Below are 13877 nucleotides of genomic sequence, written 5' to 3' on the forward strand. Positions count from 1 at the left end.
GGCCTCTTCCTCTCCCAGTTCTCCCAGACTGAAGCTGTGAGTATTCAAGGGGCAGGTATATATCCTGTGTACATGTGTGTTAGCATGTGTGCAAGGACATGGTGTGTGGGTTTGTGTGTCCACAGGGGTTAGACATATTGTAGGTGTGTGCATTTGTGTACACAAGCCTGTGGGTATCTGTTAATGTACATGTGTGTGCACGTGTATGTAGATGTGTGCACCTACCATTGTGCCCTTGTATTTGTATGTGTCTCTGTGTGCATGCACAGCTGTGTGTCCATGTGGCTGCTTTGTGTGTGTGTGTGTGTGTGTGTGTATCCATGTGCCTGTGAACATGCATCTGTATATCCTTGTGTTTTGGTTGTGTACATGTATTTTCATGTGTGTAAGTATGCATTGTGTGGGCCCGGACGTGTCTGTCTGGTGCATCTTTGTGTGTATGTGTGTGCCTGTACCTGGAGGAAGGGGCAGAGGGCTTGGTTCTACTGTGGCTTCTCATCCTGCAGCCTCACTCTGCTACCTTCACTGATGGACACCTCTGGGTCTAAGTGTCCTATCTGGGTAGGGGCTGGAGGTCCCCGGACACCATGGAGCATGAGCATGGAGCATGAGTATGTGACTTGGAACACCTATGGGGGCTCTTCCTCCTACAGCTTTAATCTCCCCTTTCCCTCCTCCTAACCTTTCTTCCTTCTCTTCCTCTTCTTTGCTTCCTTATTCCTTCCTTTTCTCCTGCCTCCCTCCCCTCCTCTTTCTCTCTTTCACACCTCCTCCCCTCCCCTCTCTCCCTGACCTTTATCTCCCTGTCACAACCCTGTTTGAGGAAGGGGTGAGTCGTCTCCTCCCCCTAGCTTCTCTTCCCCCATATCACTGTGGTGCAAGTTCTAAGCGAGCCCCACTGCAAAGTTCACACATGCCCAGAAAGCATTCAGGGACCCGCCAGAGATGAGGTCCACCTTGCAAATTCTCTCTTGGCCTCTAGAATCCATTACAATTAGGGCACCATAGAGAAGTAGAAACACAACCAATACATGGGTTTGAATCTCAGCTTTGCCACTTCCCAGCTGTGTGACCTTAGGCCAGTCCCTCAGCCTCTCTGAGTACCCTGAGAGGGCCAATAATACCTACCCTGATACGTGTCCAAGGATTCAGCTGCAAGGATATTCTGATGTGGTTTAAAGTGGTGAAACATTGGAAACAAACCCAAATATCCAACAATAGAATTGGTTAAAAAGAAAACAAAAACTATAAAAGGATGGCTCAACCGTTGAAGAGAACTTTAAGCAGTGACTATACAGAATGACATAGCTCTGTCTCTGAAGATCAGTTTATACATCTGGAAGCTATTGCTGAGTGAACCAGAGCAGATGACCGCATATTGAGTATAGGGTATGATCTCAAGTTTCAAAATGGAAAAACAACAACAACAACAACAACAAAAAACAAAACAAAACAAAACAAAAACAAGAAAAGAAAAACGTCCAAAAGAAAATGCATCAACTACATTTCTATAGTGCTTGAGATTCTGGGTGGTGACATTTTCTTCCTTTTGTTTATCTGAGATTTCTAAATTTTCCACAAATAAGTAGCATTGGTCTGATAAAGACAAATGTGCTATAAGGAAAGAAAAGAAAAAGGTGAGCCACCTTGCATGATTCTTGTGAGGAACACATAAAGAAGAAGGGCAGAACAGTGGGGCTCTGAGCATGCGCCTGTCCCATGGTGGTCTGCTCCCCACCTTCCCCTGCTGCAGCTACAGTGGGCCAGCTTCCCTCACCCCAAGCTTGGGCGAAAAGTGATCCCAATGCAGGACACTCTTCTATTTATTTTTACCTCTCTCTCCTGCTTTTCTTTTTCTTTTTCTCTCTCTCTCTTTTTTTTTTTTTTTTTTTGAGACAGAGTCTTGCTCTGTCACCCAGGCTGGAGTGCAGTGATGCAATACCAGCTTACTGCAACCTCTGCCTCCTGAGTTCAGGTGATTCTCTTGCCTCAGCCTCCCAAGTAGCTGGGATTACAGGCAACTGTTACCACACCTGGCTAATTTTTGTACTTTTAGTAGAGACAGGGTTTCTTGGTCTTGAACTCCTGATCTCAGGCGATCCACCCACCTCGGCTTCCCAAAGTGCTGAGATTACAGACATTTGAGTTGGAAGGGAATGTAGAAAGAACTCTCTCCAACCCCTGCTTTTGCAAGTAGGGAAACTGAGTCGAAGGAGAGTGACTTGTTTTAGGTAGTAGCCTCAGGCCTCCTAAATCTCACTGGACACTCTTTCCCTCATGCCTTTATCTAAAGACAAGCATGCACTGCACAAGATTTGCAGAGCACAACAGCCTCACTTTGGGGAGGAGAGGCACTTCAGTCCTAACATAGCCTTGCAGATAACCAGCATCAGCTTACCAGCCTGCTCTTTTTTTGGGCCACCAGAAATTACACTGGGGAATAGTTAGGAGTGAAGTTGTAATTCTTCTGAGGTGCTGGCAACAAACAAATCACACAGTCATTCATTCATCAAACATTCTGAAGACCTACTATATGCTGGGCAGGCCTGTGTTAGAGCAGGGTACTACATAAAGCATGGGGAGATCCGGTGCCTGGCACATAGTAGCTGTCAGAAGAGGACAGCCACTTTCATGAACCTAGGAGTCACTAGAAGAGCTCCCCCTTTGGGTGAGCAGAAGTTTTTGCATCCATCAAGGGTTTAATGTCAGAGACAGAACCAGGGAAAGGAGTGGTTTCATTACCTCTGAGTCATTATCAAGGTAGGGACAAAAAAAGAAAACCACACAACGCTGAGGGAAAAAACATTTTTTCTTTTTATTAATCTTTCTTTTTTAAAAAAGTTGATTTTTTTGTTTTTTTGTTTTTGTTTTTTTTTAGGTAAACCTCTTTCTGCTTCCCCTCCCTCACTCTGCCCTACCTCCTCTTAAAAATATAAAAATGTCCAACCCCGGATAACTAGAGTACAATAAATAAACAGTAAACACAAAAACATACTTTATTTGTTTCTTCTTTATACAAAATAAGGAAACTAGAAGCGTTCAACTTCCAAAAAAGTATAATATTGTACATCCTGACGGCCCAGCCTCCAGGCCCCGGGCAGGGAGGGTGGTCTGTGGGTCTGAGCCCAGCAACCCTGGCGCCTCACCCAGGGGGAGAGCAGGATGTGCGCGTGTTCGAGTCCAGCCTGCACCCTCGGGCTCAACATAAACGTCAAAGTAAGGAAGATCGGGAGGTGGACCCGGCTGGCCACGTCCTGACCCACAGCCCCCTTCCTAAAGAAGCTGACCTTGAGCCTCAAGATTGGCCACCAGGGAGCGCCAGCGTGCAGGTGGCTCGGTCTCCCTTCCGGTGGCTCCCGGTTCACACGAGTTCCTCGCTCGCTCTCCGTCTTCTCCCTCTGGCTGACGCTCTCTCCATCTCTCTCTTCCTCATCTTGTCCCCTTTCCTCTCCCTCTTTCAATCTCTCTCCTCCTTTTCTTATCATTTTTTTTTTTTAAGACGGGGAAAGCACAGCGAGAAATAAGATTACAAAATGCCCCTCGGATTGCAGAGAGAGGGAATAACACCGTCTCCGCCCCTTGGCCTCACCCCCTCTCAGTCCAAAAAGGTGGCGGTGGCTGCGTGGGTGGGTGGGTGGGTGGGGGCCCGAGGAAAGTCTAGAGCGTGCTCAAAATCTCTTGACCCTCCGGAGTATTGACTTTGGTCCCAAGAAATTGCTCGCGGTTGCCGGGAGAGCGCTGGCGGTGGGCTGAGGCCCCTGGAGAGCCCATGAAGTGGAGATGGGGGTCGGCCCCCCTCGGCGTCCAGCCGAGGAGCAGCTGCCAGTTGAGTGCGGACCCGAGAGAGAACCCCCGAGGGATACCCACGTCTCCCACCATGTCCGCGTCGGGCGTTTTGGTTTCAGGAGGTTGCTTCGGGGCGGGGCCCCCGGGGACCGAGCGCGGGGGGCGGCCCGGCGGCCTTACCACACGGCGGCCTCGTTGAGCTCGGGGTTGGGATGCGACAGGGGTCCGCTGTAGCCGCTGGTGCCGCTCATGGGGAAGGGCGGGCTGGGCCCGCCGCTGAACACCTCTCCGGGCATGGGGTGCAGCGCGCCCGGCAGGCCCGGCTCGGGGCTCGGCGTGTCGGGGTGCGAGATCATGTCGGTGAACCTGGGGTTGTCCGCGGCGTGCGGGCCAGCGAGCGGCGGCTCCAGCGCGCCCAGCGGTGTCGAGCCGGGGCCCGAGGCCGCCAGGAAGCTGGAGTCGGCCGGGGACTGCGCCTGCGAAGGCGGGCCGTGAGCGAAGAAGTCGTAGTTGCTTCCCGGAGCGTAGTAGTCACCTTGGTAGTCTGCAGGGGGGTAAGCGGGAAGGAGACAGGGCGCGGTGAGAGAAGGTGAAGAAGGCGGAGGGGGGGGGGGGAGGGTTACCCGGGACCCGAGGAGGGGACCCGAGAGGGCCAGAGAGGGGAGCGCGCGACACGGACCGAGGTTAGAGAGACCTGCGGAGGCCGGCGCCCCTAGAGACAGTGGACGTCGCAGACCCACGGGGAAGGTTGTGGAGACAGACAATGAGAGATCTGGAAAGGGCAAGAGACTCAGACTGCCAGAGACTAGACACAGAGACGGGAGAGACTCCGATAACGTGGGAGACACACGCGGCAAAAACTCGGAGGCTTCAAATTCACAGGTTCCCTGACACCTAGAGATGGAGAGAGACAGCGGCGGCCAGAGACACAGAGATACAGAACGACTCCTGAGTGTCTTAGAGTCGGTGAGAGACACAGAGATGCGGGACAGCGAGGGACAGACGGAGAGATCCGCAGAGGGGCAGAGAGAAAGGCGGAAAAGAGACCCAGAGACGCAGAGTCTGCGGCTGAGACCCGACAGCCAGAGACATCGGAGGGTCGCGGAGGAGTCGAGAAGACGCAGAGAGAGGTGAGACGGCCGAGGTGAGAGACACGCATGGAAACCTCGGGGGCCGCAGCAAGGGTCAGGAGTGAGCCTGAAGATGGAGAGAAGTCGATGCGCCCAGAGAACGCAAGACGGTGGATCAGAGGTGAGTCCCAGGAACCTCCAGAGAAGCGGAGGCTGACAGGCCTGGGGAGAGGAACCTGGCAGAGACCAACCAGCGGACAGAGCAGAGCGCGAAATGCATGAGACCGGGAAGCGACCGGGTCGGGGGAAACTGGATCAGGGCCGCGGTCGGAGCTCAGAGGGACTGGTGGGTTAGGCCGGGCGGGAAGACCTTGGAGCCCTAAATTCGGTCCCTGCGCCCCACCAACCCAGTCCAAGTCCTTTGCCTCGCCAAGTACGGCCCCCGCGTCGATCCCGGTGAGACCGTTTGTACCGGCCTCACTTAGCCTGAGACAGAGAAAACTGAGCTCCAGCGACTTGGGAGAGGGGGAGGACACGAAGATGCTGTGGGTCATGCCCAGAGCTCCGCCGGCGCCTTGGGGTAGAAGCTCGGTCCTCCAGCCTTGCCCCGGGTTGGTTTTGCCAGGACCCCCAGGTTCTGAAGCATCTGACACTGAGACCTTTTGAGAAGCTGTTGATAGCTATGGGCTCTCTCTCTCGAGGAAAATGCAAAGATGCGAATTTTGCCCACAAATTCAGGAGGTGCAGGGACTCTGGATTACAAACCCATTCTGCCTCAACAAATCTACATCAACCCTCTGACCTCCTCACATAGCCCCTTTTCCAGAACCTTCGGGATATCCTGCCTTCCCCCACCAGGTGGGGCCCTGAAGGACTGACGTGGGGGACCTCACGAAAGGACCACCTTGTACCAGGCACCCGCTTTGTACGGCGGGAAAACCAGCGCGCCCAGAAGCCTGAGTCTCTTCTGCAAATCCACTCCCCCTGCTGAGTCCTGGGATCTCAGTCAAGGGGCGAGTTCCTAATGCCCCCTGCCATCCTCTTGCGTCTCCAAACCCTGAAATCTTTCCAAATGGGGGGTGTCTGGAGGCGTGGCTAGGAGGCAGTTTAAGCAACAGCTAAAACGGTTGCCAATTACTTTTTAAAACCATTAATTTAATTCTCCCCGAAAGTGAAGGGGAAGATGGGGAACGGCGAATTTGGAGCCCCAAAGGGACAGGGATGGGAGACGGCCGCGGCCCGCAGCGAGCCGGAAAACCAGCGAAGGCCGCGGCCCCGGCGCCGTGCGCGCCGCCTCCGCCCATATGGCGGCCGGGCCGGAGGTAATTGGAACAAACGCCGTCTGAAAAGGGCACAAAAGCCGCAGCTGGGGCTTTGTCCGCGCTCCCACGGGGAGCCGCCGGCCCCGCCGCCCGGCCCCTTTCTCGCCCGCTGCCGGTCTCCGCCGCCGGGATCTCCCAGCGCGGATTAGGCGGGGCTGCCTCGCTGGGGGCTGGGGAGTCCTCCCCACCATTCCGCGGAATGAGGGGCCCCCGTGTCCAGCTCCCCACCCCATCCAGCACGCAGGGAGAGGAGGCTGTGGGATAGTCGGGGCGGGGGCGAACTGGTCCTCGGGGAAACCTTGGTTAATTACCCAGGCGGGGAAAAATTCCGGGCCGGTACCTCCCCCACTACCTCGCTGCTCTGGGCCCAGATTTTGTAGGGAAAGAGGCAAATTTAGGTGGAGAGAGTCGGTGAGTGGAGACCCCGGAAGGCACGCCCACCATCCAGACTGTCCAGGGTTGGGGGGCTGTCCAGGGTTGGGGGCTGTCCAGGGGTGGGGGCTTTCCAGCGTTGGGGGGCTGTCCAGGGTTGGGCGGCTGTGGCGCTCCAGCCTGAGCCCTGCCACTGCGTGGGGTCTCTGCCCTGAAAGAAAGCAGAGCCTGGCATTTTGCCCACAATTTCTAGGGGCCTTGGTCGGGTGTAATCCCCCCTCAGGCTTCCGGATGTGCTGACGTTAGTGATGGGGTTATCTTCCCTTACCTTCTGGGTCTACCTGGGTGCCTAGCTCCTGCCTTCCCAGCACTGCCACTGAACCCACTTTCTAAGAGAAATTGCCTCTTCTTAACCTGCGCTACGACTCAGAAGTGCAGATGCCTCTCAGACATAGGCAGCCCTGGGGTCTCTCCAAATTCAGAAGCTTCAGAACAGAAGAGGAGAGGTGCTTTCTTAAGCCTTCAGCCCTGGGAAGAACTGGACGGTGAGCTCGGTGAGCTCAAGCAATGAGGCTCAGGGTAAGGAGCTGAAAAAAACGGGTAGGGGGAGTTGGGATGGTTCACCAATCCAGTGTGAGGGAAGTGAGAGAAGGAAAAGCTGCGGTGACAAGGGGACAGCTCACCCCGAGCCCAAGCCTGGTACCACCATCTGAAGGCCTTTGTAAACTGGGGCTCCTCCCTCTCTGCAGCCCCAAAGACGGTGGAAATCTGGGGTTGACCCAGCCCTTGTGCCCCTAGTCTGTAGGAACCCCAGGGGGCTTGGGACTGGAGGGTGGGCTATAGTCCTGCCCAGATCTACTGCCGGCATTTGGGCTAACACTGCCAGATACTGTGCACTCACACCCCGCAACACGGAACAGGAGTTGCTGCCTTCGACGCTAGTGAGCAGGCGGCCTGGAATGAATCCAGACCCCCATCCCCTCCCCTGACACTACCCTCCAGCGCTCAGAATCCACTTCATAGCAAGTACACCAGGCACAGGGGCCCAGGGCGGCGGGAAGGCTGTGTGTCTGTCCGTGGGGGCGGCATGCATGTGGATTTGCCAGTGCTGGCCTCAGTGTGACTGGTGGGAGTGTGTGCCTATGTGGGGTTGTGTCTCCGTGAGTGTACCTGTGTGTGAGAGGGTAGAATTTATCTGTACGTGATCGTGCGATCGTGTCTAGATATGCGTTCCTGGAGTGTCTGAACGCAAGTGTGAGTGCACCTTGTGCCCTGCGTGGGTGAGGGTGAGTGTGTCACTGCATCTCGTGTGTGCTTCTGTGTGCATCACTGTGTGAGTGAGACCATGTGTCTCATTTTGTGTCCAGGAGATGTGGGTGAGTGTACATGTGTCCGTGATTGTGTGTCCAGAGAGTGGGTGATGTCCTGCGGCGGAAAGCGCGCCGGCCAGGACCCTTTGCCCTCAGTTCCCAGAACAGGGCAGGTGCGGAGCAGCGAATCCCGGGGCGCCCCTTACCTCCATAATAGGTATACGGGGTGGACCCTAACATCTCAGACTCGTCCAAGCGGCCGCCCAGCGGACGCATGCGCCGCGGACTCCGGAAGAAGGCGTGCCTCCGGGCGCCCAGGGCGCTCAACTGTTTCATCCGGCGTTCTTTGGACCTTCGGTTCTGAAACCACACCTGGGACAGAGGAGGGGGCTGTGAGCTAGGGATCAGAGTGTCCTCTCCTCCCCTCTCCTCCCTTCTCCTCCCTTCCCTGCCTGGGCTGCCCCCGCTGGGTCCTTGCGCCTCTTCCGCACCAGGACTCCCTCGAGGCGGGGCCGGGACGGATTAGGCCGGGAGGAGTGGAGAGGGGCTTCGGCGAACCAGCCAAGGGTGAAGGATTTCGCGGACCCGTGGGGCGACTCATAAAGACTTGGGCTTCCTGGTCCTCGGCTCGCCCGCGGCCTGACGGCTCTATAAAGGCCTCCCTTTCGCACGACTCTCGCCTCGGCCCCTCGGCTCCGGAGCCAGCCTCTGGCCGTTTGTCTGCCCGCGCTTCGGCGCAGGGAGGGAGGGGGCATCGCCTCTTTCTCTGCTCGAAAGGTGGGAGTTAAAGGGGGATCCTGGATCCCAGAGAGGCTTACAAGCTTCCTTGAGCGAGGTGGGGGGCGGAATTCAGAGAGGTAAAGTGACCCGGCCCCAAATCGCACCACCAGGAAGACAGCAGGGCTACATGAAGTCTTTCGGCTCACAGTCCCTGACCTCGGGCGAGTGCCCTAATCGGGCTTACAGTCTGCTCCCAGACCAGAACCAGGCGCGCTAGTAGCCAAGGAAGCTTGGCGGGAGACTCCTCTGAGGCTCCCGGCTCCCGGGCCTGCGGGCCTAAGGAGCTGTGCCCGCCCCGGACCGCACCTGGATGACGCGCATGTTGAGGCCGGTCTCCTGCGCCAGCTGCTCGCGGATGTGGCGCGTGGGCTTGGGCGTGGCGGCGAAGGCAGCCTTGAGCGTCTCCAGCTGCTTGGCCTTTATGGTGGTGCGCGGGCCGCGCCGCTTGGTGCCCGAGTTCTGCTCCTCGTTCTCGTTGTTGGCCGTCTCCTTGTCTGACGAGGTCGAGTTGTCCGTCTCCTTGGGGTCGTCCTGCAGTGCGTCCTGGAGGTCCGGGGACAAACTGCGGTCCGTACAGGATGATACTGCGGGCGGATGGATCGGAAAGGGGATAGCGGCGTCAGCGACGATCAGACGCCTCTTCAATCCAGTGGCGGGTTCACGCCGGCCCAGGCTACGGCCGGTCCCTCTGGATTCCCTCCCAAACCTGCGACAGCCCCTCCCCCAGGGACCCGGTGCCCGCCCACTCTCTCCAGGAGGGGCTGGGCCTTTGGATGGGCGCTTCTTAAGCCCTCTCCGCGCGTCTCAGCTAGTACCTGGGTAAGGGTAGGGGGAGGCGTACCCTCTGGAGAACTCCCACCTTCAAGGAGAGGGGATGAGGAGGGCATAGATTCCCTTGGGGCTTGGATCTTCCTCTCACTTCCCTCCTCTCTCCAGACCTCAATTAATGTCCTCCCAGTGCATCTAGAAATTACCTGGAGCTCAAATGACACAAGGGGGAATTGTGCGCTTCCAAATTAGGGGAGGAGGGCAACTTGGAAAATGCTCCTGAATTGAAGGAGGGTGGGGAAGATCTGGCAGCTCTCAGATCCCCTGTAAAACTGCTCCAAAGCCACTTCTCTTTTCTAGCCTCTAACCCCCTTGCCTTGCCCTAGAACTGCCTGGGGCTGATGAGCTCCAAGCTCAGCACAGACAGCACACCGGGGGCCAAGTAGGGAGTGCCAGGCTGGGCACGGTGGGAGGGTGCTAAGGCCTAAGGCTAGTGAGGGGCCCAGGCTTCATACCTGAGTTGAGGCTGCCCTCCTTGAGGCTGGATGAGCTCAGGTAGTCGTCTTTGCACACGAACTTGTTCTCGTCGATGACGTAGAGCTCCTCGCCGGTGGACAGCTGCTTGTTACACACCATGCAGGTGAAACAGTTGAGGTGAAAGACTTTGCTCCGGGCCTTGCGCACCAGGTCGCTGGGCGAGATGCCTTGCGCGCAGCCAGCGCATTTGGTGCCAAAGCGCCTGTGGACACAAGGTGCCCATCACTGCGGGGTGGGACTGTATCCAGTCCTTCCCAGTCCCTGACCTCTTCCCACCCAACCTGGCTTCTGTGAAGTCCCCATTTCCATATCTGTCAAACGGAACCCCAATCCTGAGTGCTCTGGCCAGAGCAGGAGACTGGGACAAATGTTCTGAGCTGTTTTTGGGACTGGGACTGCCATGCCTCCACTGGGGTTTTTGAGATTCTCCTGGGCTGGGAAGGGGTGAGCAGTGGGTGCAGCCTTCAGCCAAGAAGAGAGCCCAGAGCACCCCAAGATGTCCTTCCCCAAATCCAACCCCTGCCAGGCCTGCCTGGGCTGCTCCAGGCAAACTCAGAGTCCATGAATGATTTGAAGCCAGGTGGGGAGAGTTTGGGCCACTTGGTGGCTTTGCCTCCTGGATCCTTTCTAGTCTGCTGGTGCCTAGCTAGGGCCAATCTGCCTGGCTGGCTGAGCCTAGCCGTGAGGCAGAGAGCCTTTCTCCTAGGCTGGAAGGAGGAAGCAGAAAGGAGGGAACCTTCCACTGATTTCCAGTACCAATGGAGAGGCTTTCCAATCTACCGCTCTGGGACCCGCTGGAGCTAATCAGGAGCTGTGGACAGCAGGGCCTCATAGTGACGGACCCTAGAGAGCAGGGACGAATTTCAGCCCCCCTAAACCTCTGGCCTGGCAGGCAGCAGGGGAATGTGAATGCAGGACAATCATAGACCCTGCAAGGCCAGGAGAGGAATCTCTCAAATCCCCCCTTTCCCGCGTTCCTGATCTCATTCCTTTTCTTTCTTCTTTGAGCTCAGGGAGAAAGTCAGCCTCCCCCGAAATGGGAGATGGGTGAGGTTCAGGTTGGGGGTGGGGTGGGGGAGGACCCAGGACTCTGGGGACCCTGCATCTACTCACACCCATGTCTCTAAACAGGGTGAATTTGGGTGACATTGATGTAGTGAGGGCATTAGAAGCCATAAGTCATTTTTGGCCTTATCCGGCAGCGTAATTGGCCATATGCACCTTATCAAAAATCATTAGGCGCTTTGCAAGCACTGCTACATTAGGGGCATCGGGCCTCCGGGTCCAGGGAGTTTACACGTGTAAAGGAGCGGCTGACATTTTCTCCTATTCAAATTCCCAGTGCGAAGTCGCTGGGGCCGGCAGGCTGCCTTTCTCTATGGCGTGATTCACGCCCCCCTTCCTCTGCGCGGGGAATTCCTGTTCACAAAGCCGGCTCTGGGTGCCCAGAGGAAACAGGCAGGGCTCAGCTGCCCCAAACTCTACTGGCTTCCAGACTGGGGAAACTGAGGCCCAGAGACGTGATCTGCCCTGGCCAGCCAGGGGGCCCACAGGGGTGGGGGTGCTGGGGAGGTGCCACAGCCCAGTCTAGACCCCAGAGGTCCTGATTCTCAGCCTCGATTTCGTTTCTGCTTTTCAACATGGGAGGAAATGTTTAAGGGGTTGGGACGTGATGGGGGTGGGGAGGTTCTCTCCTCCCATCACCAGGGGAGACCTGCCTCGCTGGGCCCCTTCCGGAGCTGAGAAGTTTCTGTTTGGGATTGCGGGTCGATGGGCTCACACATTCTGCCTGGAGCGAGAAGCCTCCAGGCGTCTCTAACTCAGGCAAAAATCTTTCCTCTCTCTCGGGACAGGGATTGAAGCTTCTGTCTTGGGGTTGCAGCCGCTTGGAAGGGGCCGAGAGGGATAGAGAGCAAGTTTGTCAGGGCTTCCTCCCTCTGCCCCGCCAGCGCTCTGAGCCGGCCTCGAGCCAACGTGAGGCAGCGAAGCAGCGTCCTTCTTCCCCCGCCTGGGCTCGGGACCTTTCCTGTACCGAGGATAAGAGGAGAGCAAAGTGCTGCCCGCTCCCCATCTAAGCTTATGATCCGGGGAGGCTGGAATGGGTATGGGGGTCTCCCCTTCCCCAGCTCCCCAGTGGAGCGCGCGCAGGGTGGGCGCGCAGGCAGCAGCGCGGCGCGGCCTCTTACCTGAAGAAGTCATTTTTGCAGTAGAGCTTGCCCTCGCGCGAGAAGCACTTCTCCGAGAGATTGGTTTTGCACTCGCAGCACTGAACACATTTGATGTGCCACGCGCGGTCCAGCACGTTCAGCAGAAAGCGGTCGAGGATGGGCCGCTCGCAACCGGCACAGTGCACCATCATAGCCCCGTGCCCCGGCGGCTTCAGCCGCCTTGCCCTCCCTTTGGGCCCCTGGCCCTTGGGCCTGCCGGGCCCTCCGCTGCCCTTCGCCTCTTGTCTCAGCAGCTGCAGGGCGAGTCCGGTCCGGACCAAGACTCAGCCGGTCAAGTCCTTGGGCAATCGCTGGCCTGGCCCTGGGCTGCCGGGAGTGGGATGGTGGGGGTGGGGGTGGCGTTCACAACCTCATGCCACCGGCCGCACGCCCCGGCGCCTGTTCCGGGCTTCCCCAGGTATCTCGGGTGGCTGCTGGCCTCGGCACTGCGGAGCGGCTTTCCCCGGTGGCGGAGGCGCCGGCACTTTCCCCCACTTTCAAGCGGTCCCGATCCTCATCTTTGTCTGGTCGCCGCGTAATTCGCGCATCCTTATTCAGATTTGGTGACGTGGCGCGGCACGTAGGGGGCCCAGCGGCCAATGGGCGCACCGTGGCCATGGCAACCTCTTAAATTTATAGCATATCTAAATTGGCTACAGCGTTGCGGTCCGGACAGAGCAAAAAAAACAAGGCATCAGTATTGTTGAGTATTAGCTTGTACCTGGTTCGGAGGCTAAGTAAGTATTTACCTTCCAGTTTGGGGCTGACGGGGCGGGGGCCGCGCGTTACGAAAACTGCGTCTCTCTTCCTCTCTTTTTCTCCTCACAAATATTTGGGGATCACGGGTTCCAAGGCCTAGTCCGGGAGGTACCCCTGCCCCCTTTACCATCCCTAGAACTTGCAGAAGTTGCCCCACGCCCCACACCTACCTCCCCTTCTCCAGCCCAGGCAGCCCAGATTGGATTCCCCCACCCCCGCGCCCCGTCTGCGCTCTGAAGCTGCGTCAGCGCGGTTCTCTGAGCTCCTGGAGCCGGCCCCGGCTTCTTTTTGTCATACACGGGGCTGGGGCCCAGCCGGGCCTTTCTCATGGAGAGAGCTAGTGGAGGCCGCGCGACCTGGGTAGGTTTTCCTGTCAGGCCACCGAGCGCAGGCCCAGGCCCAGGGTGGGGAAGCGGGGGAGGAGGAGGGGTGCCGTCTGGCCTGGTCCGGAACTCCAGAGTTTCAGGCCTGAGTACGCTGCTCACGGGGCTCTGAGGGAGATGTGGACAGGGGGAGATTGAGGGTGGACGGGTCTTCCCGCAGACAGCTCGGAGGTGGCACTCACCACGTCTCTCCTTTCCTCGCTGCACCTTCCAGATTCCAGGTCAGCCTATGGGCACTGTGGTGAGTGGGTCGTACGGCTGAGGCGGGGGACACCAGCGACTATGAAAACGCTGTTTGCATTCACGCCGTGCGGGCTGGGTGTGCAAGTTTGTCCCCTCATTGGGCGCAGGAGAAGCGGCGCACGTGTGTTCCGTGCTCGGCAGGGCTCCCAGAGTGTGAGCAGAGAGTGTGTGTGTGTGTGTTAAGGAGCAGGGTGGTGCTGGCAGGTGTGTGTGAGGAGGGGGTGTGTGAGTCTGAGGAGGAGAAGGGACCAGGCCTCCTCTCCCTCGGGGCCAGCGTGGCCACCAGGGCTCCAAGTTGGGGAGGCCAGGAATGGGCAACCAGGATTTTCGTTTCGCTTCT

General features: G+C 57.5%; 1 protein-coding gene across 1 annotated transcript; it reads right to left on the reverse strand.

Moving 5' to 3' along the window:
• Positions 1-3658: 3658 nt before the first annotated feature.
• LHX5 (LIM homeobox 5) lies at positions 3659-12656 on the reverse strand. The gene is made up of 5 exons (XM_003907205.3): positions 12132-12656; positions 9924-10147; positions 8947-9224; positions 8067-8232; positions 3659-4330 (listed from the first exon to the last, which is right to left on the reverse strand). The coding sequence occupies exons 1-5, from the start codon at positions 12302-12304 to the stop codon at positions 3963-3965; spliced, it is 1209 nt and encodes a 402-aa protein (XP_003907254.1). The 5' UTR covers positions 12305-12656; the 3' UTR covers positions 3659-3962.
• Between the last annotated feature and the right edge of the window lie 1221 nt (positions 12657-13877).

This window comes from Papio anubis, chromosome 9 (genome assembly GCF_008728515.1).
Source record: "Papio anubis isolate 15944 chromosome 9, Panubis1.0, whole genome shotgun sequence".
Lineage (NCBI taxonomy): Eukaryota > Metazoa > Chordata > Mammalia > Primates > Cercopithecidae > Papio > Papio anubis.